Source organism: Chenopodium album, chromosome 26 (assembly GCF_948465745.1).
Source record: "Chenopodium album chromosome 26, dcCheAlbu1.1, whole genome shotgun sequence".
NCBI classification, from domain to species: domain Eukaryota; kingdom Viridiplantae; phylum Streptophyta; class Magnoliopsida; order Caryophyllales; family Amaranthaceae; genus Chenopodium; species Chenopodium album.
The window spans coordinates 30,691,460-30,716,026 of record NC_137859.1 but is presented as its reverse complement, the minus strand read 5'-3'; the positions used below and the strand labels follow the sequence as shown (position 1 = coordinate 30,716,026).

At 33.3% G+C, this 24,567-nt stretch overlaps 1 protein-coding gene, 2 long non-coding RNA genes and 1 other non-coding gene across 6 annotated transcripts; 3 read left to right on the top strand and 1 right to left on the bottom strand.

The window, feature by feature from the left end:
- The first annotated feature begins 2,492 nt into the window (after positions 1-2,492).
- Positions 2,493-6,688, top strand: LOC145617765 (uncharacterized). 3 transcript variants are annotated; one of them, XR_014107780.1, is made up of 7 exons: positions 2,493-3,671; positions 3,762-3,976; positions 4,085-4,297; positions 4,388-4,484; positions 5,002-5,108; positions 5,208-5,533; positions 6,397-6,688. It is a non-coding gene; the product is annotated as an uncharacterized LOC145617765 (long non-coding RNA). The 3 variants fall into 3 exon arrangements; XR_014107782.1 differs by lacking the exon at positions 5,002-5,108 and having other exon boundaries at positions 2,505-3,671; positions 6,390-6,685; XR_014107781.1 differs by lacking the exon at positions 5,002-5,108 and having other exon boundaries at positions 2,506-3,671; positions 6,397-6,680.
- Positions 6,689-8,338: 1,650 nt separating this feature from the next.
- Positions 8,339-22,837, bottom strand: LOC145617741 (alpha carbonic anhydrase 7-like). The gene is made up of 7 exons (XM_081672492.1): positions 22,682-22,837; positions 22,271-22,488; positions 18,492-18,598; positions 18,247-18,349; positions 8,924-9,088; positions 8,767-8,820; positions 8,339-8,604 (listed from the first exon to the last, which is right to left on the bottom strand). The coding sequence occupies exons 1-7, from the start codon at positions 22,764-22,766 to the stop codon at positions 8,509-8,511; spliced, it is 828 nt and encodes a 275-aa protein (XP_081528618.1). The 5' UTR covers positions 22,767-22,837; the 3' UTR covers positions 8,339-8,508.
- LOC145617742 (uncharacterized) lies at positions 9,737-13,072 on the top strand. The gene is made up of 4 exons (XR_014107778.1): positions 9,737-10,077; positions 11,065-11,240; positions 11,409-11,454; positions 12,713-13,072. It is a non-coding gene; the product is annotated as an uncharacterized LOC145617742 (long non-coding RNA).
- On the top strand, positions 10,483-10,597 carry LOC145618785 (small nucleolar RNA snoR126). Its single transcript, XR_014108034.1, has one exon. It is a non-coding gene; the product is annotated as a small nucleolar RNA snoR126 (small nucleolar RNA).
- Positions 22,838-24,567: the final 1,730 nt, after the last annotated feature.

The window sequence follows — 24,567 nt, the reverse complement described above, 5'->3', positions numbered from 1 at the left end:
TAAGCTTGAAAAGGTGTTTGTTCCATCATTCTTTGATATTATGGTTCACCTCCCAATCCACTTGGCTAATGAGGCCAAGCTTACTGGGCCAGTGCAATATTGTTGGCAATATCGATTTATTGAAAGGTAATCTTATAGCTCATCTACATTAATATGTGAAATTGTTTTATTTATGGCATCTTTAATAAGGTTATTTCTTGAAGGGAATGTACACCATGAAGCCGCCTACTGCAACTAACAAAGCTCAACCAGGAGGCTCTATAGTTAATGTCCGTATAATGGAAGAATGTCTTACCTTCGTCTCTAGATATTTAAGTATTGTTGAGACAAAATTCAATCGCATGAGTAGAAATGACTTGGATAAGAATTATCATTCTCCATTGTTTAAACTATCAGTTTTTCAAAACAAGGGAAATCCAATAGGTAGAAGAACATTCAAGCAATTGAGCATCTTAGATTGGGAGCAAGCTCAATTATATGTTCTTATGAATTGTCCAGAAGTACAACCATTTGTGGAGTAAATCATCCAAATCTTTTTATTCTTTTAATCATTAATTCATCATTATGTGAAATATCACGAACACGTATATGATGAACAGAGAGCATGCCTCTATTTGTGGGCCAAAACCAAGTGTAGTTGATTGGTTTCAATCACGAGTAAGTGTTATGTCTTTATGTTAAGGTTAAGATTAAGGTTATGGTTTGTAAGTGTTAATACTAATTTAATCTCTCCATAATGACTTATTTTCATAGATATGGAATCTTCATATGGAAGGAGATCCAATAGTAACAACTGAGTTACTATCATTGTCACGAGGTTGTCGTAAAAGTGTTAGAAGCTATCACGGATACTATGTAAATGGGCATCGTTTTCACACAAAAAAAAATAATTAAATAAAATAAAATGTCAAAGAAGGCGAAAGACGCAAAATAGTGGAGTGTAGTTGTTAAAGGAGATGGAGAGAGTGGAGAAAGAGACTTTTTTGGGGTTTTAAAAGAAGTCATAGAATTGGAGTATGATGTTCCAAATGGTGGGGATAAGGAACCAATCGTGGTGTTATTTAGATGTGTTTGGTTCGATATTTATACGGAGGGGCGAGGGATAAAAGGGGACAAGTTTGGCACTATTAGTGTCAACACTAAAAGGTTTTTACAAACCAATGAGCCATTTGCTATGGCATCCCCAGTGGCGGATCCAGAAATAATATTTAACGGGGTTAAAATGCATTTGATAAATTTTTATGGGGTCATTCGGTTAAAAATACAGGTAATTTTGATATATAAAAAAATAATTTAATAAGATTTTTTTTTGGGAAATTCTCAACGGTACTCATCAGATTTATTTTTTTCTCAATGGTAAACACTAAAATATTAAATTATCTATGGTAATCTATAATTTATAAAACTATTACAATGGTAACATTAGTTAAGCATTTTAAACAAATATTAACCATGGTTAATATTTTAGAAGGGAGGGAAAAGAGAATGTCTAAAATACCCTTATTTTTTAAAAAAAAAACCCACTCACTTCTCCCCCTCCCCCAACCCAGCAGCTGTTACCCACGACCCCGGCGGCGACCCCAACGACATTTCCTTTCTTTTTTTCACGGTGCCCACCATAATCATCATCATTAAATCATCATCATTTCAACATTCACAGCACACCCACCATCACTCATCATTTTCACCATTTATAGCAGCTTTAGGTTTCGATGAAGATCTAATCAGGCTAGCGAATTTGCGGTTCAACGAATCGGTTCAACAACTGCGACGGCCAGCAATCGGTAACATGAATCTAATGCTAACTTCACGAACCCTAGGTCAAGATCGACGAGGTTGTTGGGGATTTGTCGGCATCGAAATTGAAATTTCAGATGATATTTGGGGTTTAAGGTTTTTCGACACCATTGTTGCCTTGTTGATTGGGGTTTTTCGAGGGTTGAGGTTCCGCCTTAAGGGTTTAGAGTTTTGTGGGGGTAGGGAGGGGGCTGGTGGTTCGTGCGGCGCCGGTGCCGACGCCGGAGGGTCTGAGGGAAGGGGTATGGAGGCTAGGCGTGGGTGGTGGCTAGCGGTGCGCTGGTTGTGGTGGCTGGGGGAAATTGTGTTTGGTGTTTTTTTTTTTTTTAAATAATTTAATTGTTAAAAAAATATTAGAAAATCTTATTTTTCAAGGATATATTAGTCATTTCGCCTTTAATTAACTATGGTTAGCCTTATCATTGTAGATTAATCTCATTAATGTCACCATTGAACTTATAACATAAATAGCTGATTACCAAAGATAATTTGAATTTTTGATGTTTACCATTGAGAAAAATAAAAAGTTCAAGAGTACCATTGAGAATTTCCCTTTTTTTTAATATTCAAGTGGGGTCAAGGGACCCCACTATATACCCCTTAATCCGCCACTGCCGCATCCCAACTTGGACAAGTCTATTACGTGAGGGCACACAATGAGCCAAATTGGAGAATCGTTATTAAGACAATTCCTCGTAACTTCTACAATTTTCCAATTGTTGATGATAGTGGTTATGATGATGAGAATGATGATGTTGAATTAGGAATACCTAACTCAATAGTGAATGATGTAGATGATGAGATTTTACGAAGAAATGATGTCTTTTCTATGTTAGTGAACTCATTTGATTTTGAGTCAAATTAAAGGAGAATGAGATTTTGGAAGAAGAAGAAGAAGAAGAGTATGATGATTATGATTTGGACTCGGGCAGCGACTAAACTTGTTGCTATTCCATCTTTTGTCTTTTTTTTAATCACAAACTTATGTAAAATATGCTACTTTTATACATGGATCAGAAGTTCAGAACTTCATAACTTCTGAACTTTTATTTCTGTTTTATTTTCTGCAAATGTTTTTATTTTCTATTTTCTCTCTATATTTCTGTTTATATTTTATATTTTCTGTTTATATTTTATATTTTCTGTTTTCTAGTTTCTGTTTTCTGATTAAATTTTCTACTTCCTCCGTTAACGGTTGTTTGGGTCCAATTTAGTCCAATTGGGCCTACTCATTAAATGATCTAATTAAAAGCCCAGGGTCAAGGTTCAACTCTCCAAATAATGCTAAAGTCAAGATCAGTCCACAAGGCAAGTCAATTGGGCCAAAGCCCATTTCTCCCATATGTGCAAAGGTATAAAAGCCATCAATATTACATTTGTACATTCACATTCACATACACAAAAAGCCTCAAGCAATTAATTCTCTTGCATAGCTTTCTCTCTCTACACATTGTACTAACTTTAGCATCGGAGGGGCCTTCCTCGGCAACACCCCCGAGGCTAGTTTACGTGTGTTTGCTGTGCAGGAAATCTTCGGTCCATCATCACTTGGACCGAGCCCAGTCTTCACCACCTTATTGGACCTTCGGCAAGGTCCCATTGTTTCTACCCGAAACAACGGTTATTTGCAACAAAGGAATATTTTATATCTCACAAATAATACCCCTTTGTTGCAAATAACCATTAACGGAGGAAGTATTTATATTTTCTATTTATTTTCTGTTTTGCTATTTATGGTTTTAAACCAGATTTTGTTGGTATAGAAGGAAGAAAAATGAATCTGGAGACTCAATCATCGTCATCGCAATTAGATTCTAATAATAATAGTAATGAGTTTGTTGGGTCGACCTCTAAACAACCTAAGAAAACAAAAGGTAATGTGTTCTGCTTTCTGATCTGTTTTCTATTTATATTTCTGTTATCTAGCTGATATGTGTAATGTGTCCCTTTTGTGGTCCAAGTAGAGCACTCAAGTATAAAAAGTTGCAAAAATGCAAAGCATTCAACCCGGAAAGCTCAAGGTTAATATTTCTCCAGCATTAGGAGCTGTTATGGGTAAGCGTGCAAATTAATTTGTTGCTGAGTGTGCTTATTGGGTGAAGGAGATCTGCCCCCTTGATATTCTTAAATGGAGTGATATGACTGACGGGATTGTAGTCGATTATATGCAAGGATTAAGGTATGTGTTGATCTTGCAAAGGCTAGAATATGATGAATAGTATATGTTGCCTTGTTGAAGTTTATGCTTGTTTATTTTTGCTATTTATTTTCTGTTTTATTCTTGCAGTCAAAGTACGAATTGGGTGAAGGTTCACATATTCGCAAAGCAATAAAGAGTCAATGCTCAACCCTTTATAAGCATTGGAGAGAAAGGTTGAAGGCCGACTATTTTTCAAATCGCAAATCTTTATTAGAGGGGGAACGTGCTTGCCCACCTTCAATAAAACTTGACCAACGGAAGTGGCTTGTTTATAACTATTGGAGCTCTCCTAATCAGAAGGTAAGTTATGGGAATGCTCTTGTAATCAAAATTCTTCAATTGGCATTTCTACCCCTTTACTAATCCTAAATGTTGTTTTGTAACCTTTAGGAAAGGAGTGAGAAAAATCGGGCAAATGCTCTTGCATAGAAGATCAAGTCGGCATGCATGTGGTGCGAAATCAACAGCTCGCATAATTCATGAACTGGTGAGTATAAAGATGAATATATAGCTATTGCTACTTCTGCGTTTTGCATTATTTGACTATTTCTTCATATAAGCTTGCAGCAGATTGTTCTTTCATGTACTGGGAAAGGATTCAGTTTATATGGTACTTGATCTAGATGAAATGTCTATCTAACACTAGTATTGCATTAGACAATAGTTGGTATAAAACACATTCTTATGTCATCCATGCTCTGTTTATCTATATGATGAATGAGAAAACATCATAAATCTTGTTGAGTGTTCCATGTTAAGACTTTCCTGCATTACTATTTAGTTTTGTAACAACTTTGCTAATTCCCTGCTCTGAAATGGATTGTATCTGAAAACATTGCTCTGATTATTATTGTTTCCTAAATGGATTTATTGTATCAGAATATCTGAAATACTATCTGAAATGGATTGTATCAGAAAACAGTTTCAGATTGTATCAGAAAACAGAAATACTTTCCTTAATGGATTGATCTTGCTAAAATTAATAAGTGTATGTGATTTGATAGGAACTTGAGGCACAAGCTTGTAAAAATGAGAATGAGGTCACTGAAATCAATGGTTCTAGTTCAAATGTCACCTCATCCCAAGCTAAAGATGATCCCATGTATTTAAAGTATGGGAGAAGTCAAAGAGGTGTATTGAATATTTGTCTAATGCACGAACACTTTGTTTTTCTTTATACTAAAATTCTGACTTTGTTTTATCTTGTAAGTCATAAAAATGGGAAGTTTGACAATGAGGCCGAGGAGAAGTTCAAGGAATCAAGGGAGTTGCATGAGGTGAAAAGGGGGTTGATAATCTTACTCTTGAAGAAGCTTGTGTGAAGGTTCTTGGACATCGTTCAGTTTATGCCCGAGGTTTAGGCAAAGGGCACCCGGCGGTGTCGTCTAAAGATGGAAAGATAGGAAGGGCTGAGTTGGAACAAAATGAAAATAATATGATGCGAGCTGAATTGGAAGCGTCTAAGAAGAAATAAGAAGACCTAGAACAAAAGCTTCGGTTAATCATGGAGAAGATTGGCCTTGATGCTTGATAGAGGTGATATTTTCTAGCTCACTCTTTGCATAAAATTGCCTTGTGCCATGAATGTTTCCTTGAATTTCACTATTCTTATGTATATATGGTACTAAACATGACAGAACGTCCTACATTGCCGTTTCTTCCAACTTGTTTACCTCTGTTGTCAAGTCAGGTTGATTGCCTATGTCAAACTACAATTTGCACAATATATCCTAAAACAGTTGTTTGACTTACTGATTATGCCCATCTTTTACTTATTTACTTCCATCTATCAAAGATTAAAAGGACCTTGATTAATTGTAAATATAATGGACAGTGAGTTACTGGCCTGTACAAAATATTTCCTCACCTTTCATATGGATAATCTTGATTCAATGAGTATTTGTGGGATAATTTGCATACAAGAATCTGAGAATTACAGCTATGTCGCTTATATAGACATTAACTGTCTTGTATAAGGAGTTATGATGTTGACTAGAGTTCTTCATTATACTTGATAAGGTTAGTCTTATGATTTTTCTGCTCTAGTCTACAGGGATTGCATCTGGAAGGTACTGTTTCAAGTTAACTAGCTTTAAAGTCAATTCTAATAGCTAGCAGACTGAATCTAGAAAGTGCAGTTATAAGATTGCTAATATGCATAATTGTTTTTCCTGCTGGGATAAACCTATACTGTTAGCATGGGGTATATCAGACAAATATCTCCCCCAATGAGTATTTTATTTTTTTTAAAAGGGATTTGGTCCAAGCCATTCGTAATGTACGAAGTCCTATATGCTCTGTCTGATAGCAACTACCATCTGTATTGTAGGCTTGTAGCAATGTAATATTCTAGTATTTCTTTATTAATTTACTTAAATCCTGTTTTGTCAAGTTTGCAGTTAGGGGATCAAGTCAATGTTTTGGGGATGGAAGACACTAAAAGGCTGGTTGCAAGGATGAGAAGATTGCTTGATAGACAACTTGGTTAATACTTTTGTATATTTTTGCTATTATTAAATATTATTAAATATTTTCTATTATAGAAAACTTGGTTAATATTTTTGTATATATAATGACAAAATTAAAATTTATGCCTATCAGCACCTATTATAGAAAATTTATGCCTATTAGCACCTAGAATTATTTTTTTTAAAAAAAACAAAAAAAATTGAATAAAGAGTGCGACTTTGATTTTGCCCTTTAAAAATTGATCAAATAGGGTAAATTTTGAGCAAGGAGGGCAATATGAATTGACTTGTTTGAGTTGTTTATAGAGGGCAAAAAGAATTTTCGTCTTGCTTGATTCAATCAAAGAGGGCAAAAATTTTTCCCTATTTGATTTTGATCAAAGAGGGCGAAATTTTTTGCCTTCTTTGATATTTAACAAAGAGGGCGAAAAATTTGTATGCCCTTAGAAGCTAATAGGGCGACTTGGGGACGATTTTAAAATCGCCCTCTTTATTTGAACCTAAGAGGGAAATTTAAACTGTCCTCTTTGATATAATATCTTGTAGTGGTTATTGATAGTATAGGAATATTTGATGAATATATCATTTTTTATAGCGAAGGAAGATATTGTTTGTAGTTCATGTTTTGGACACCAACTATCTACTCCTCCCTCCTTGACCACTTACTTTTTTCGTCCCTTATTGTTTGCAACATTTAACCCAAAAAAACTCTTACAGAAAATGGGTAGATGGTGTAAATAAAATGGGATTTGAGGGAGTATATAGTAGAGATAATATCATGAAATAGGAGCAACAAAAAAAAAATATCATGAAATAGGAAATTTTTAATTTTCGCTTTGTAATTTTCACTTGATTTAATTTATATGTACTTTCATTAATGAATCTTATATTATTCTATGATGGGCCTGTTCACTTCAACTTAATTTCAGTTCTGTTCAGTTCAGCTCCCATCAGTTCAGTGCAGTTCATTTCAACGTCTCATTTTCTTTTCTCATAAAATATTCATTTCAGCTTTATTCAGTTCATTTTAATTAGTTCAGTTTAGTTCAGTTCAGTTCAGCTTCAATCAGTTCAGTTCAGTTCAGCTTAGTTCAGTAAATGTGAACAGACCCTATCTTCTCAAACATTTACATCCTCAATTTCTATTAAAAATTTACTTCACCTACTCTCATTTTATTGCAATGTTTTGAATTTTATTTACACTTTGCAATGCGTAGCTTCAACCCTTCACACCTCTTATAAATTATTATATTGATAAGAAAAAATATAAAATTAATATTATATTAATATAAAGTAAAATAAATATATGTAATAAGATTTCACATGATTATTTTACCAAACACATAAATTAGCAAAGGGGGTTAAATAAAAGTTTATGAATAATGCGATTTTTCAAATGTTTTAACTTAAAGGAAACAAATAAAGTATTTATTAGTACCTCCTCTCATGTTTTACAATGCTAGAAAATTTTTAAAAGCAGGCACAACTCTATTCAATGTGGGATTTCATTACCACTACACTCCCCCTTTTAGTGTTTAGTGCGGGACAAGAAGAATGCTCACATGTGGGTTGTTCATTGGCTCAACACTCCCCCTTCCATAATGTTTGGCCCAGTATACCTTAGCCATTAAGGCCCCAATCGTGAGACCGTGGGTCTGGCTCTGATACCATGTTATATACGGGTCTGGGCCGCACCCGTCATGGGAGAGTGTAAGTCCACCACTTTACAATACCAAAGAGGTTTCACCTCAAAACTGTATGGCAATGAGGGGAGTGGCCCCTTAGCCTTATATTGTGGTGGTAACTCTTAAATTTTTTCAATGTGGGATTTCATTACCACTACACAAACCAATTTGATATATCATTACCATAATCACACATTCAAAATGCACTATTTTATTTTCATTTAAAATTTAAGAGAAAGCTATGTAAGTTAGAACCTCGCACAATTTGTACTTTTTATACTCACAATAGATGTACATCCATCAATTGGCTACCAAATATAACATAATATTGTACCCAAAAAATAATGGCAATTTACTCCTAATTTTCTTCGTTATGGCTCTTGATAGTTGTTGTATAAAGTCGAATCTTCCTTCCATTCTTTGGATGCACCGGTCTTGCATTTTTCTCCGCATCCTACCCAAACCAAAGGAAAATAAAATTAACATCCATTTATGTGCAAGTAGTTATCAATTCACCTTATTCTTCCTTTAATAGGAACTTGTGTACGAATGATCAATTCATTAATAAAGCACCATATATATATACAATATACTATATTTGTATTCTTTAACTTACGTCATGAACAACTTCTCGCATCATGGCTACTTGATGTTCCGAAATTGTGGCAACCTGTTGAAAAGGAAATTATTTTGTAAAACTTGGAATATAAATTATGAATGTTAAAAATATTAATAAAGAAAAACGTATATAGTTTTTGATAAAGTCTACATACCCGTTTATCGACAGTCCAAATGACACCTTCAGTACAAGGAGGAGTAGTTAATGAGCCCATGTATCTGTAATACTTATTTCCTCTAAACTTAATTTCTCCTGGATTAATTTCACCAGCGCTTGTCTTGTCTAGAGCATGAGGTACTAATTCTAATTTTTTCATTAGCTGTAAAAAAAAATGCACAATATTATGCATTTGTTTTTTATTGTAAACAAAAAAAAAAAAAAAAAAAAAAAAAAAAAAAAAAAAGCCTCAAGTTTAACCAATGATTAATTTAGGTTGTGCTCTATTATTTCTCAAAAAAAAAAAAAAAAAAAAAAAAAGGTTGTGTTCAAAACTTGTTAAATACCTGTATTTGCTTGTTGCAGAATTGATAATATCATACTAGAAACCTAACCTTAGAATATTTTTTGTGGCATAACAAGAAATATTTTCTATTTTTATGACTTGTACACTTTTACCTTATTATTTTTTTTTTTCAAATGTTAAGCATCAAGAAAATATAATTTATAGTTGATGATTATTTAAAATATAGCCTGAGGTCCGTCCAACTAGATTTCATATGTTATTTTTCTATAGTATGTAAAGCACCAAATAGTCAAAGTATTGAATTAAAGTCAAAATGTTGCTATAGTGAAAAACAGAGAATGAAAGTGTTGCATATAAACCAATACCATTGCATTAAAAAAATAAAAAATAAATCTATAATAAATAATAATAATAATAATAAATAATAAACCATATAAAAGTTCAAGAGGGGAGTTACTGTTCTTATGAATAGTAACTTCTGGCGCTATTACCCCTGTGCCCCCAACATTAATGTATTGCCAGATTTGCCCTTGCTTGCTTTGACTTCCTTTGCTTAAGCAGGTAGTTTTCCTTTTTGCTTGCTGTGGTGGATTTCTGCTTTTCCCCTTAAGTCGGTGCTTTTTTCCCCATTTCCTGGCTTCTTACTCCTTCATTCATTCATGGCGGTGGTGTTTGACTGCTTTCTCTCTCCTTAGATTACTTGCTCCGGTCATTTTTGGGCTGAATTTGAGTAATTTTCTTCTCCACTCACCTGCTTGACTCATCTCACTTTCTCTCTCCTCCTTCGAATTCGTCGCTCTAAAATGGCCAAAGAACCAATTCGCGTCCTCGTCACCGATGCCGCGGTAAATTCTCTTTCCTAATTTTTGTTTTCATCGATTTAATTTTAGTTTTCCAGATCTATTTTGATTCGTGTTTTATTTTTTTTCTGTTGCGATTGATCTATTTTAATTCCTATTCAATTTTTGTTTTATTTCTAGAATGTTGTTGATTTGCTATATGTGTTAATCTGCATGTGAGATCTAACTTTTTGTTTGGTTTTGATTTGATTATTAAGTTTTTAAAGCTGATTTTTGTGTTTTGGTGCATTTTTTTGAATTAGATTCGTGATTTTGAGGTTTTGTTTTTGATTTTGTGATGTTTAGCGGTTGAAATGGTGGTTTTTAGATTAATAATGAATCTGTTATGACCTAAAAATGAATTGAATAGGAGATCGTAGTGGTAAGATTTGATTTGATTGGATGTTGTTGAGGCAGTGATGACAAAAACATTTCTCGATGCTGAATTAGTCGTTTGGGACTAATTGCGAGTATACATTTTTGTGTATACTTTCTTGATGACCGCATTTGTGCGTGTCTGAGCCTAAAAATTCGTATCTTAAACCTTATTCCAATCGTAAATCGATTTTGGATTAGTTTTGTGTCGTTTGTGTTTGTGTTTGTGGTGTTTGGATTTTGATTTTGTATCGTGTCCTTATGCTTACATTGATCGGACTTTGAACGAGTTCTTTATATCCTTCTGTGTGGCTTAAGTGTCCAAGCGTTTATGTATTTATATCGCAATTTGTGTTATATGACAGCGTTTGGGCGTGTGGTTATACTTGCTTTGTTCGACTTTGGATTGTGGTATTTGAATGCAGCCATGTTGTTGTACTTTTGTGATTTAAACACAGAAAATCCATTTACATTTTCATAACTTGCTGTATTGTTGTGGAAGTTGTGTGACCTGTTTGGTTTTTTTTGGACATGTAGGGCAAGTGTGTTCATATGTTGAGGATCTCTGTTTATCTGTTGACCTTTGAACTTATGAATTGTTATTATCCATATTTGCAGGTATCGTTGCTTCAACCGACGCTGCTGAAGCCTGCAAAGGTGTAAATGTTGCTGTCATGGTTGGTGGATTCCCAAGGAAAGAAGGCATGGAGAGGAAGGATGTGATGGCAAAGAATGTGTCAATCTACAAGTCTCAAGCATGTGCGCTTGAGCAACATGCTGCCCCCAACTGCAAGGTTTGTTATTTAGCTCAATTTATCTGTAGATTCTGATAACAGTCTTAATTAGTGGTGCACATTAGCATTTATCAATATCGAGTTTGTTTTGTTTTGTTTATTTCTCCTTTATTTTCCTTTTTTTTTTTCTCATCCTCCAGTTTCTCTGTTTTTTTTCTTCTAAAATAGGCGGATGGAGTAGGATGGAGCAAGGTTTGGTGGATTCGAGTTTGAGGTGAAGAAACTCAGATATTATTGCATGGTCGATTTGTTTTAAATTTATTTATTTAATTTCTAGAATGTAATGATTTATTTATGATCTGTGCTGTGATTTGTGTGTTATTGTTGATGGTTGTCTGTGTTTTGTGGAATTGATGGAATTTTAATTTGATTGATTGAGAAACAAGCTCAGTTGATGTTAGGATATTTTTTTTTGTCAAATCTGAAGTGTTTTTAGTAAATTGGTAAATAAATTGGTGAGAGTTTTGAGTGGTAATTTTACACATTGATGAAGTGTTTTGTTGTTCAAGAATTTTAGGTAATTCTTAAATTAGGTTTTATTTGCACCATTATTGTTAAATTCGGTTTGAAATTTATTAAATTGTGTTCTTTTGTAAGAGTGATGTATGAGTAATTGTTTCATGAAGATTGGTTGGGCTTCATTGTTTCTTCTTTTAAGGTTGTGTTCGTTTTCCTTTTTTTTCGTTGTATTTTTTGTACCTTGATTATGAGCGGTGCTTTAGTTTCTATATATGCAGAAATGGGAGGTGAAAAATTATTTTGGAATTATGGGGTGGTTTTGATTCCATTTGGTAAAAAAAATGGGATTATATTCCCATGCATTTTAAAGTCAGAGTCTTATTTAATTATTTATTTATCTATTTGATTAAGATCTTTCAGTATCTAATTGATTATTTTCTTACTAAAAAATCTGAGTTTAGTATGATTATGACTAATTTATGATTGTAATAGGATTGAATTAGTGATGCTTGAGTTAAATTAGATTTCTTGCTTATAGTCAATAGTATTGTTAAATAGTGGCCTTTGTTTGAATATGGGTGAAAATTTTCTATTTATTTTATAGTTATATTTGTTTGAAAATTTTTAAAATTTACAAACATCTCTTTTTTAAATTTTTAAAAAATTTATATTTCATTTTTTGTAATATTATCATTTAGTCATCAAGGTTTTCATGGACAGTTTAAGTATGAAGGTGTCATGAGATATGTTTGCCGAAGGTGTTACTTGTGTAAATGTTGTCTTAAGCTTAAGAAGTTCTAAAATGGTTCATTATAGGCTCTGCTTGATTTCTATGTCTAGTTGAACAAATTATCATATTTATGTACGTGTTCTTGCCTGATTAGCAGTCAAGATCTCTGCATATTTTTTAATTATTATTTTTTTTTTTGCAAAACCATTAAGGTTTGCCCATGAGTATCATTGTTTGATAATTTTCAACTTTCCTAACTAGACATATTCTAAACTCTTGGCAGATTTGTAAATTCTTGGATGAGAAGTGGAACCCAAAGTTTGTAGTGATTGTGGATGAGAAGAATCACCATACCAAGTTTTTTTCCAGCATAATGCTCTTGAGAATGTCCCTCATTTAAGAAATACAAAAGATGCTACATGTTTGGCATTGTTGGTTCTATTCCAACACTTAAACAAAAAAATAATTGGTTGTTGGCTTTGTGGGTTAGTTCAACACAAGTCATGTAACTTCTTAATTACTACTCAATAGATGTATTTTAATTTACTTTACATTATACTTGTACGGTTGTACCGCATACATATTTATTCAAAATAAATTAAAAGTTATAATTTCACAAATAAATAAATCAAGTTATTAATAAAGAAAACCGATCATTTTGCACTAAAATGACAAGTTATTATGTAGTAAAAAAGAAATTTGGGGTTTATATTTTGAAAGGTATGATCTATGAATTTGTGTCCGTATCTTTGAAATGCTGATGTTTTGACCATATGGTTTTGCTTTTAAGCTTATTATAAATCTTGGGTTTATTTCGAATTTGTTATTTTTTTTGTTCAAATCTGTTATTAATAAACAAATGTTGTATTTTTATAGCTTTGTGCATTCAAAAATTTGAGATTTAAGCTATAATTTTCTGTTGTTGGTGAGCATACTTTCGCTGTCGTGGGTATCTCTTGGGATTGAAGATAAATTTCAATGAAAAAGTATGTTATCAAACTATTTTTTGTGATTTTAAAAATGGGTTGTTAAAGAACAGTGCTATATAAACATATCTAAACCCTAATATTTCAATATACCAATATAGTCTTAACTTTAAAATTTACTATTGTTTGTTTATGACACCAATTCACCATGACATTCACAATGGATTAGTAATAAGTAAAAATTAAACTAAGAAGTTTTTCCTTTATTTAAAAAAAATATCTCGAGTAAGGATAATTTTGGGTGCAATAATGGCTAGGAATGAATTATCTTATAAGTGTTTTTGAATATTTTCAACTTAATTTTGACAAAAAAAGTACCGAGAGGAGCCGAAAGGAGCCACAAAATTTTAAAACACCTATAAGATTCATGCTAGATTCCCCGATATGTGATTAATTTTTATTGTATGTTTGTATAACCGTATTAATATGACTTTTAAAAGAGATGGGGCATGGATCAGGGAAGGAAAGAAGGGGAGAGTGCAAGAGAGAGAATGAAAGAGGGGGGAGGGCGGGAGAAAGAGAGGGTGAAAGAGAAAGAGGAGTCAGGAGACCGAGAGGGGGGAGGGGGGAAGGAGTCGGGAAAAAGAAAAGTTGAGGGAGAAAGCGACCCAAAAAAAGACAGAGCAAAGGGAGGATATTGGCAAGTGTGAAATAATAAGGGCCAGGAGAGAGGAGTTAGTAGAATAGAGGAAGAGGGTTAGGAGAGAGAGAAAGGAGAAAGAGGGCTAGGAGATGGACAAAGGGGTTGAGAGAGGTGTTAGGATAGAAAAACAGAGGGACATGAAGGAAAAAAAAAAGAGAGAGAGGAGGCCGAAAGAAAAAGAGATACAGAGAAAGCTTTCCATGAGAGATACAATGAGGTCGGAGGGAGAAAGAGATGGAAAGGCTATGGGGAGAAAGAGCATGTGTATAATATAATAATAGTTAAAGGAAAAGGATGGGAAGGAAAAAGAGGGAAATGAAAGGGAGGTTGGGGAAGGGAGAAGGTGAGCTTCTATTTTTCCTTCAAATATCTCCAACAATATAAAGATTTGATTTATTAAATCAAAAGGGAATAGATCTTTCCAATACCCACCCTTTCCTTCCTTACATTGAATATCCAAACAATGATAATGTTTCCCTCCTTTTCTTTTTCTCTTCCTTTCCGTCCATCTCTCTTTATCTAAACATAGTTTTGGGCCAATAAAGCAAGGAAGAATTGAGTGAGAGGGAAGCAAATGTGACCTTTATTTTTCAAAGCATAAAAAAAAGAGAAACTAGATGGAGCAGGGATGCAAGCTAAGGTTAGACCATTCTTAGTGTTTATTTGTGGAAGAGACTTAGAAGCTATGGGGGAGGAAAACAGAGAAAAAATAGAAATGTGAAATGAAGAAAGAAAAATGGTGAGGGGCTTTAAGGAAATTAAAAGGATCGAGATGAAGAACTTTTTAATGACCATCTTTGGTATGTAATCAAGGAGTACATAAACAGTACTTTTTGAAAAGATTTTAGACTTTTTAAACTTACCTATTATTGACTGGAAAAAAATTAGTCAAGTCATTGTAGAGGAGAGAGTTAACCTTGAATAAGATAAAGTGGTTGTTGGGGACAGGGTAACAAATACATACAATATTTGGAAGAGAAAGAAGGACTGGGACAAAAAGAGAGTAAGAGATCAATAGAGAGAGAAGGAATGGGAGAAAAAGAGGGTAAGATAAAGAGAAAGGGACATGGACTAGGGAAAAAACAGAGTATGAGAGAGAGAGAGAGAGAATGGTAGAGAAAGGCCTGAAGAGAAAGAAATAGAGTGAGAGAGAGAAGGGAAAGCTCTTGAAAGTAATAGAGAGATAAAGAGAGAGATGGGTTGAAAGAGATAGATAGGCTGGGAGAGAAAAATAGATAGGGAGGTCTGGAAAAAGGAGGAGGTAAAGAAAGCTGAGAGAGATAGAGAATCTAGGGGGGGAGAGTGAGACTGTAAAAAACCTATGATTTTTAAAGGCTTTTAGAGGATGGACCAAGGATAAGAAGGATTATGAATGAATAAAAGAAAGAAAGAGCATGACAGAATAAGTTTCACAATGTATGGATAATAATATATAGTAAAGGGAAAGAGAGGAGAAAGAAAAAGAGGAAAGGGGAAAGGAGGTGAGTGGAGGGAGAAGGCCAGGTGAACCTTTTATTTCCTTCCAAATTAAAGAGATTTTTGTTAATTAAAAGTGGAAGAAAAATAAATACTTCTGATTGATGATGCTTCCCTCATTTATTCTTCTTTTTTCACTCAATTTATCTTTATTCGCACATAGTGTTTGGGCTAATAAAGAAAGAAATGAGTGAGAGGGAGTAAATAGAGGAGGAAAGAGGTAAGAAACACTTCAATTCTTAGTATGTGTTTAATTGTAAGAGAGACTTAGAACCTATGGGGGAGGAATATGGATAAAAAAAAAATTTAAAAAGAGGATTGTGAAATGAAGAAAGAAAAATGGTGAGAGGCTTTGAGGAAAGGGAACGAGATGAAGAACTCTTTAGATGTCCATCTTTAGTATGTAATCAAGGATTAGGTAAACAACACTTTTTAAAAAGAATTTAAGTTTTGTAAAACCATATGAATAAAGTGTTAAGTTGTAAACAAAGATGGAAAAGAATTAGAAGGGAAATGAGAAGAGGGGGAAGTGATAGCAAGTAGGGATTAACTTTGTAAATTATGCTACACCATTGGATAAGGAAGGAAGGACGGATAAATTAAAGAGAGAGAGAAATTAGAGAGAAAAAGAAAGACTGAGATATAGAGAGATTTCGATACAATAGAGGAAGGAAGAGGTTGGAAGCACTTCAAAAAAAACCATTCTTACACTATGTTTAGATAACAATAATAGAGAAAGGGAGGGGAAAGGGAGGTAAGGGAAGGAAAAATTAGTAAATCAGGAGTGAATGATGAGAGGGAGCCATGGAAGCAAACGAAATGAATGATGATGAGGAAAATCAGGAATACTTGGGTCATGAAATAGAGGTAAGGGCAAATATGTAGTTCACTACTTAGTGATGGAGGGCATAAGGGGAATTATATAGATTTAGAGAGGGGAGAGAAAGAGATAGAGAGAGATTTTGCGGCAATAGAGGAAGGAAGAGGTTTGAAACCCTTCAATAGACCGTGTTTAATGTACGATAGTGAAAAAGGTTACGAAGTAGAGAAATGGATAGAAATTAGGAGTATGAAAATGAAAGAAAAAGGATGAGAGGCTTCAACAAAGGAGATCGAAAGAGATAGACATTTTAGAAGGGGTGATAATGAGAGCAAGTGTTAAAAAACAATAAGTTAATGATCAATATAATTTAATTGCGAGATTAGGAGTGTAAAAATGAAGAAAAACAAAAGAAGAGGATGAAGCAAGTGTTAAATTTTCACTATTGTTTGTCTGTAGTCTATCAACATGATATTCAAATGGGTTGGTAATAAATAAAAACTAAACAAAGAAGTTGTTATAAATATTTCGAGTAAGGATGACCTTAGGTTCAATAATAAGGGTGAAATATGTTGTAAATATTTTTGAATATTATCAACTCTAATTTTAAGACAAAAAAAGTACCAAAAGGCTATAAGGAGCCAAAATAAAATCATTCTATGAAAATCGTGTTAGATTCATCCGTAAGTGTTTTTTTTACTTGTATTGTTTGTACAATCATAGTAATAGCTAGCTTTAAAAAGAGATGGAGGAGGGAGGGACAAGAGTGGAGATGGATCGGAGAAGGGGGAGAAATAGTGAAAGGAAGAAAAAGGGAGAGGATGGGATAGAGGAGGGAGGAAGGGAGAGAAAAAGTTTCGGGAAAGAGAGAGAGAGAGATTGAGAGAGTGTGTGTGTGTGTGAGAGAGAGATAAGGAGCCTAGAAAAAGAAGGGTCAAGACTCTTGTGAGAGAGAAGGCGAGCCGAAAAAGAGTTTGCTAGGAAAGTCTTCTTTCATGTCAATAAGCATACACAAATTCAGCTTTGCTATGGTGCCACAGGATGTAGGACGCTTAAGTTGAAATATTGTATTTCGACTATATGGCAATATTTACAACATAATAACAAATGAATTCCTACAACGCCACTACTTGCGAATGCAGGATAAGTTGGAAAAATTTGTATCATATTTCTTAAGAGTGAAAGTCCTATTATCTAAAAACTAACCTTAAATCCATCCTAAGCTGTCTTATATGTACTGTTTAAGTCAAACTTTGAGTTAGATTTTCATTAGACTTTTACTGAACTTCAATATTGTGTAATATAATGTAATCGTGTATCTCAGGATAGTTACATGAATGGAAATGATAAATAAAATCAATGTTATACATGTTTATTAATGTTAATATTTACCTTTGCACCAATAATGATGTTCATATATGTAACATTGTTTAATTTTCTATGCTCATCTCATACTTTGATTTTTTTTTTTTTTTTTTTTTTTTTTGTTTTTGACGGGCACACATTTATTCATTTACTACAAGATTGTTTATAAATCAATGATTTTTTTTTTTTTGACATCACATATGCGTCACTTAATAATTACTTGCCTTGATACAAAACACAATATACATCACTAATCTACATTCCTACTTCTACATAATTAAGGCATACAATGCAATTCGTCAATATCTTAACGATTCTCAAGATAACAACACACAAAACATGCACCAATATCCATATCATAATCATAGTGTTGGGGGGCGCGCGCAATCTAGTAAATAAATAAACAACAACAACAACAACCATATTTTAAAAGTTTGAATTAATTTTGTATTATTCACTTAGCTTGCTCCACTTTACCAATTAATTTTTGATGGATGGAGTATAAATATTTGAAGTCAATTTCGTACCTTTGTAAGGAAAAGATTAGGCTTGCCAAGCTTGTATAGAAGTCCAATAACAGCAATCTTGTTATCTAAGCTTTGATGTACCAAGTGCAACTCTGCAGCAAACCTAGGTTTGTTGTTCCAACACAATTTATTCATTTACTAATATTTACTTTTGTGAAAAAAAAAGAATTTATTATTAATCAACAAAAAGAATATGTATTTATAAGAAAAAAATATAAACCGAATAGAGTAATAAGTAGTGATACCTTATGCCATTAATAGTATGCTCTGATGGGGAGTGCCAATGGCATTGCCTAAGGATATAAGTAGTGCCATTCATCTGAATTGTACTGTGTCCATCTTCCCACTCAATCTGGCAATACAAGTTTTTTTCTTGTTACAAAAATTTGAAAATTTAATTTGATAAGATGATTAATGGAATAAGAAACAACTAACATAACAGACAACTAGCCAGTCAAGGATTGAACTTTCATTTATTCAAATACGAAGTAATTAAGGATGTTAAATAATTAAAGTTTTGTTTTGTAACATACTTGTAGTAATTACTAAGATACTTCTACCAATATAGTGTTGACTTAGTCGATCAAAACTTGGTTTAGTGAGAAGGTTTGCATCTCGCAACCAAGAAGTTGTGAAATCATCAAACCCCACCAGATAAAGGCACTTAAGGATGGAGATTCATTTTCCTTCCCCCCCCCCCCCAACTTTCAAAGTGCGTAATCCGCTAACCTGTTCCAAGAGGAACTATGAGAGGTTTCGTCCCGGTAGCCCGCAGTAGGACCATTCTCCTTACCAATATAAATAAATTATAGAGTTTTGACTTATCTTAGATTCAATTCTAGACCTCTAAGGTTTGGATTATAGAGTGTTGACTTATCTTAGATTCAATTCTAGAGTAGTTCGTTCAGATAAAGATTTCCTTATATAGCCTATCCCTTACTTTCCAATATTTTGACCATAAAAATCACAAGGGTTTGAGATCTGCTCAAAGTTCTTTTTACTTCAAAATATGAACAAAAAAGTACTAAGATACTTCTAGGCTAGTGGAGAGAGGCAACAACAAAGTTTGATAGGCAAAATTGGTGAGGAAGGATTTTAGCTTTAGGTCACAAGTTTGAGCCCTACCATTTTATATATGCTTGGGAATATGGCCGTTCCGTTGAGCTTTAGTGAAACAAATAGGATACTTTGTATTAAGTAAAATAAGGGGTTCCTCTTTGTTTTTTGTTTGGATTCTACTTGCATACATAATTGGCAAAGATGGACATGGGCTAGGTTGACATAAAGATCGATTAGGCATGACATGAATATGCCTGACACAATAGTACAACACGAGAGACCCGCCGGTGGGTCATGGGCTATGCACTAATACCATTATCAAAACTTGGCATGAACTGAATATGAAAACGACTAATTGACCCTGTATTAAGTTTTTTCTTTTTCAACTTTGACAAACATGTAAATTTATTATTTTTGTCAAAAAAAATTTATTATCAGTAAAGCCGTCAAAAACCGACCCGAACCAGTGAATCCGAACCATTCTGAACTGTTCTGAAAAGGAACAAAATCGCAATGAGCCTGTTATTTTGAAACCGTAAACCAATTCGATCCGATTTTTAAAAACCTGAAACTGAACCGATCCGAATGTTTGAGAATCGTTAATGAACAATACTCGTTATCAAGCCAAACAGATAAACCTTGAAATCGAGAACAACCCGAACCGAAGTACTTTTGAACCCGATAGCAACTTGACCCATTGTAAACCAAAACCGTTAAAATCCGACTAAAACCCTATAAACTCAATTCATTTATAACTCGTAACTGGTTAGGATTGAACCGTTTATAACCCTTAATCAGTTGTGACAGAACTGTATACAACCCGTAACCGGTTATGACCGAACCGTTTATAACCCGTAAGTTTGCAACCCGCTCTGAGAGAAAATTGTGAGATATGAAGACTTTAGGGTTTGCATTTGGCTTGGTTCGATTTTGATTAGGTTTAGTGATTTTGAGGAGATGAATGAGAGGCATTATTGGATTAAAGATAAGTTTAAACAACAGTTGTGAGAGTATTTTAATTTGTTGAGGGGTTTGGACTGTAATCTGTGTTTTAATTGAGTGACCAATAAAAATTATAGCTTAATAGTTAATAATTAATAGTCATATTTTAATTTATAAACTACTTGTAATAAAGGAATTATAACCAAGTAATTAATATTTATTAGTAATTTGCTAGTTAAAACAAAATATAAATTTAAGTATACAACTAATCAAGTGACTATAACATGTTTATGACCTGACCAATTACAAGTTTACAACTCGACTCGTTCTAATTCATTACTTGATCAATGTAACTTGTTTAAGTCTTTATATTTATGGCATGACCCGATTTTACCGTACCCGATTTGTTTTGAACCAAACTCGTTTATGAATCGATCGAGTTCTATCTGAATCGGTTGTGATCTGAACTGATTACAACCCAACCCTATTAGGATCCGTTCTATTTTAACCTAAAACCCGTTAAAAACTGACTAAACCCGTTTTCAAACCGACCGAGTTCAGTTCGAACCGATTACAACCCGACCCGATCAAGACCCGATATGTTTTGACCCAAAACCCGTCTAAAATTGACGAAACTTGTTTATGAACCGACCGCGTTCAACCCGAACTGATTATAACCCAAACTGATTGTGACCTGAACCAATTACAACCCGACCCGATTAGATAACGACCCGAAAATAAACTGTAATAAAAAATACCAAACCGAACAGAAATTATTTAAAACTGACCCTAGCTGACCTGATAATGGTTCCAACCCGTTATAAACCAACCTGTTACAAACCGAAAACCGAAAACCGATAAACCGAACCAAACAACCGATTAACAGGATTTGCTAGCACAACACGAAAAGTGGGCCAAACTATGCATGAACTCAAATTTTGCAAAATCGATATGTTCGACATAGCAAGACCATATCTTGCGCAAATTTTTGGCTGAGGTTGCGCTTAGCCATTGCTGGCTGAGGTCGCGCCCAGCAAATGAACATTTACTAGAAAAAAATGAATATTTACTAGAAAAAAAATGAACATTTGTTTCTGAACATTGCATTATATAAAAATGAACATTTATAATATAAGAGTAAAATAAAGAGAGTATGAAATTGTTATTGTTATATATTTGATATTATATAATTGAACATTTTTGTTATAAATAACAATAAACCTATGATATTGTTTATTCATCAACTAAGTTTCAAATTAAATACCTTTATTTGTTCAATTTTCTTGAATGAATATCATACAATTGAGCTATATGATTTAATATTTAACACCAATTAAATAAATCAACAATATGTTTTTAAATAACGAACAAAATGCTAATTTTCATTGAACATCCTTTACTATAAAAACGAACATTTTATACAACTGAACAAACACAAAAAGTTGTACTTCGTACTAATGAAAAAATAAAATGAACATTTATTTTTTATAAGAATGAACATCATAACACATGAAAATGAACATTTATTTTATAAGAATGAACATTATAGTGCATGAAAATGAACATTTAATTATTAAAAAATATAAAATTATTGTAAAATAGGTTCAGCTAAAAAATATTCATTTTTATTACACCAAATGTTCAATTTGGCAGTAACCTCAGCTAGTATTGGCTGAGGTTGACCTCAGCCATTAACTATTGCATATCTTGGCCTGTTTTACGTACACCCACTTGAGCCCAAAACTCTATGGCACAACACATGGGCCTAAATGATAAAGTTTGTGCCCACCATCATAATTTGTAGCCGAACATGAAAAACCAAATAAAGTATAGACATCACAGAATAGACATGCTTTTATACTACAAAAATCTTACATTGTTAACTCTTTGTCAGTTTTTTTTATTAATTGCAATCATAAAGAATCTCGTTTCCTTATTGCAAAGATAAGATAGTGTAAAAAATAAATTAAAAAAACACAAATAGAAAATCAAAGCAAAATAGAGGATTAGAAAAGAAAATTACCATAATATCATGTCCTCTATTTTTGACAGTAGCATTACCAGACCTATAACTTTTGACAATTTCTTCAGATTTGGGCAATACTTGAACTCGGCGATGTAATAAATCAATTGGCGATTGCATTTTACCCGTTTTACAAGTCTCCCATTCTTCCTTTATATGTCCCCATTTATCTGGCCCTCTTTCACTTCCTCTTATGTAATCAAATTCTGTCTCATCATCTGCCAATCAAAATTTCAAAATAAGTGCACAAAAAATTACACTTGTATAACTTTTATTCGTTGAGCGATGGCCCTTCCACTTGGTACCATTGGGTAACCAGATCTTAAAAAAATGTAATCATTATGCCATATAAAAAGTTTATATAATACAGAGTACTTCGAATTAAAATAGAATGGAAGACGAATATATTACCGACTTCTTGAGCAATTGATTGGATGACGAGCAAGATAAGGAGGGAGAAGATTAGAGAGGAAATTAGTATTGAAGGGTACTTCATTGTTGTATTTTTAAAGATTATTAAGTTGTACAAATCTTTGAGATGTTCTTAAGTTTGAATTTATAGAATAAATAAGAATACTTGTTCTGCCATTTTAGTATTAAAATACAAAAAGTGGTACAAAAACATAATTTCTGCACACCTTCATACAATTATGTTGTTTTTTAATAATTATTTTGGTGTTGGGTCTTAACTACTCGGTGACTATTCTACAGGTTACACCGTGTGAGCAAGTCTTTAATTGAATATTCTAATAACATTAGTTTTGACTAATCTTAGGCTTCTAAGTTGAAAGTTACATGATACATACTATGTCATTTTAATATGAATTCATGAAGTACTACAAGGAATTAATCATGGGATAGATATTGAATAAATATTGGTTAAAATTGATATAATAATATTGTTGCATTTGCGATTAGGAATTGAAACGTACCAGAAAAATAAATTAACTGTGAATTTTCAAATGATTAATTTATGTAAAGAGTATTTTGTCAATATATATATATATATATATATATATATTTTAATGGTAAGGAGAAGGACCTTGACCGAACCTTAACCCTCACAGTTTTTTTGGTCCGCTATTTGCGGGCCAGACACTTTGAGAGTGAGGGGGGAAGGGTAAGGAATCCCCACCCTCAAAGTGCCTCTAGTGGAGATTGAACCCCCAACCTCATGGTTGAAAGATGCAATTTTTCCCACTAGACCAAGCTAAGCTTGGTTTTGTCAAATGTTATATGGGTCAAAATAATTTAAGTAGTAGAGTTTTGTATGTTGAGAATACTTGAGATGGATCAGGTAAAGGTGTCAAAAGCATACTTGACACGACTCGACCAGAAAAAAAATATTCGATTTAGATTTTGACTCACGTATATACAATAATTTGATATGTGACTCAAATTTTAAAATTGACCCGACCCGATCCGACCTTATTAGACCCGTTCCAAACATCCAAATTAGCACCTCTAGTCATATGGCGAATTGAAAAAATTGTTATACTACGTATTATATATATTGTTGTAGTGGTCACTTTCTTGCAACCTAGCTATTGGAGATCAACGTTTCGAACCCTCAAAGCCATTTTTTTTTTTTAGACTTTCAGACTGAATTTGTGATGCTAGATTATTGCTTGTTCGTTGGGGTTTTTCCATTGATATTGATGCCTTGATTAATTATTGTCGTTTTGTTGTGTTATTGATTTACAGCATTTACTGTATAAAAGGCTAGAAGTTTGGGGTGGATTAACCCTCAGAAGTTTCAATAGATCACCTGAGTAATATAATCTCACTTTTTGTGTACAAAAGGAAATTTGGGGTGGATGAACCCTCATGTTTCAATAGAAATAGAGACCTATTCTAATAAGAGTTTAGAATGACCTGGAAAGAATGGATTCATTGACATCATCGTTTCCATCAATCAGAGATTAGGGAGAGTTTCAAAAATTCCTTTTATAGGCCATGATTTGCGAGATAAGAACATTTGGCAAAAAGGTTGATTCATGGGACTAGTAATGATTCTTGTGCTTTCTTTTTGTTGTAACAATATTTTTGTAAATTAGTGCAGCATGTGTTGATTTAGCAACAAAGAGTATATGCTTGAATATAACTGTTATATGTTTAAAATGAGTTGCGGAATAGTATGATCAATCAACTATTGAATGATAGTTTGATAACTCTTCCTTGTGAGAGATTTTTTGCTCGAGTAAGTGATTATGATGTATTGACGCGCTTTTAAAGAATGAAAACTTGAAGAATGCTTTCCTTGTTTTTTCCTGTTTTTTTACGATTCCAAACCCACA

Bases quoted from the DNA above. Each gene is read 5' to 3' on its own strand.
- LOC145617741 (XM_081672492.1), bottom strand. From the start codon at position 22,766: ATGAAGTACCCTTCAATACTAATTTCCTCTCTAATCTTCTCCCTCCTT. The intron at 18,599-22,270 runs GTAATTTTCTTT...TTGTATTGCCAG, and splicing joins ATAGAGGACATGATATTATG to ATTGAGTGGGAAGATGGACA. The intron at 8,605-8,766 runs GTAAGTTAAAGA...TGGTTTGGGTAG, and splicing joins TGCGAGAAGTTGTTCATGAC to GATGCGGAGAAAAATGCAAG.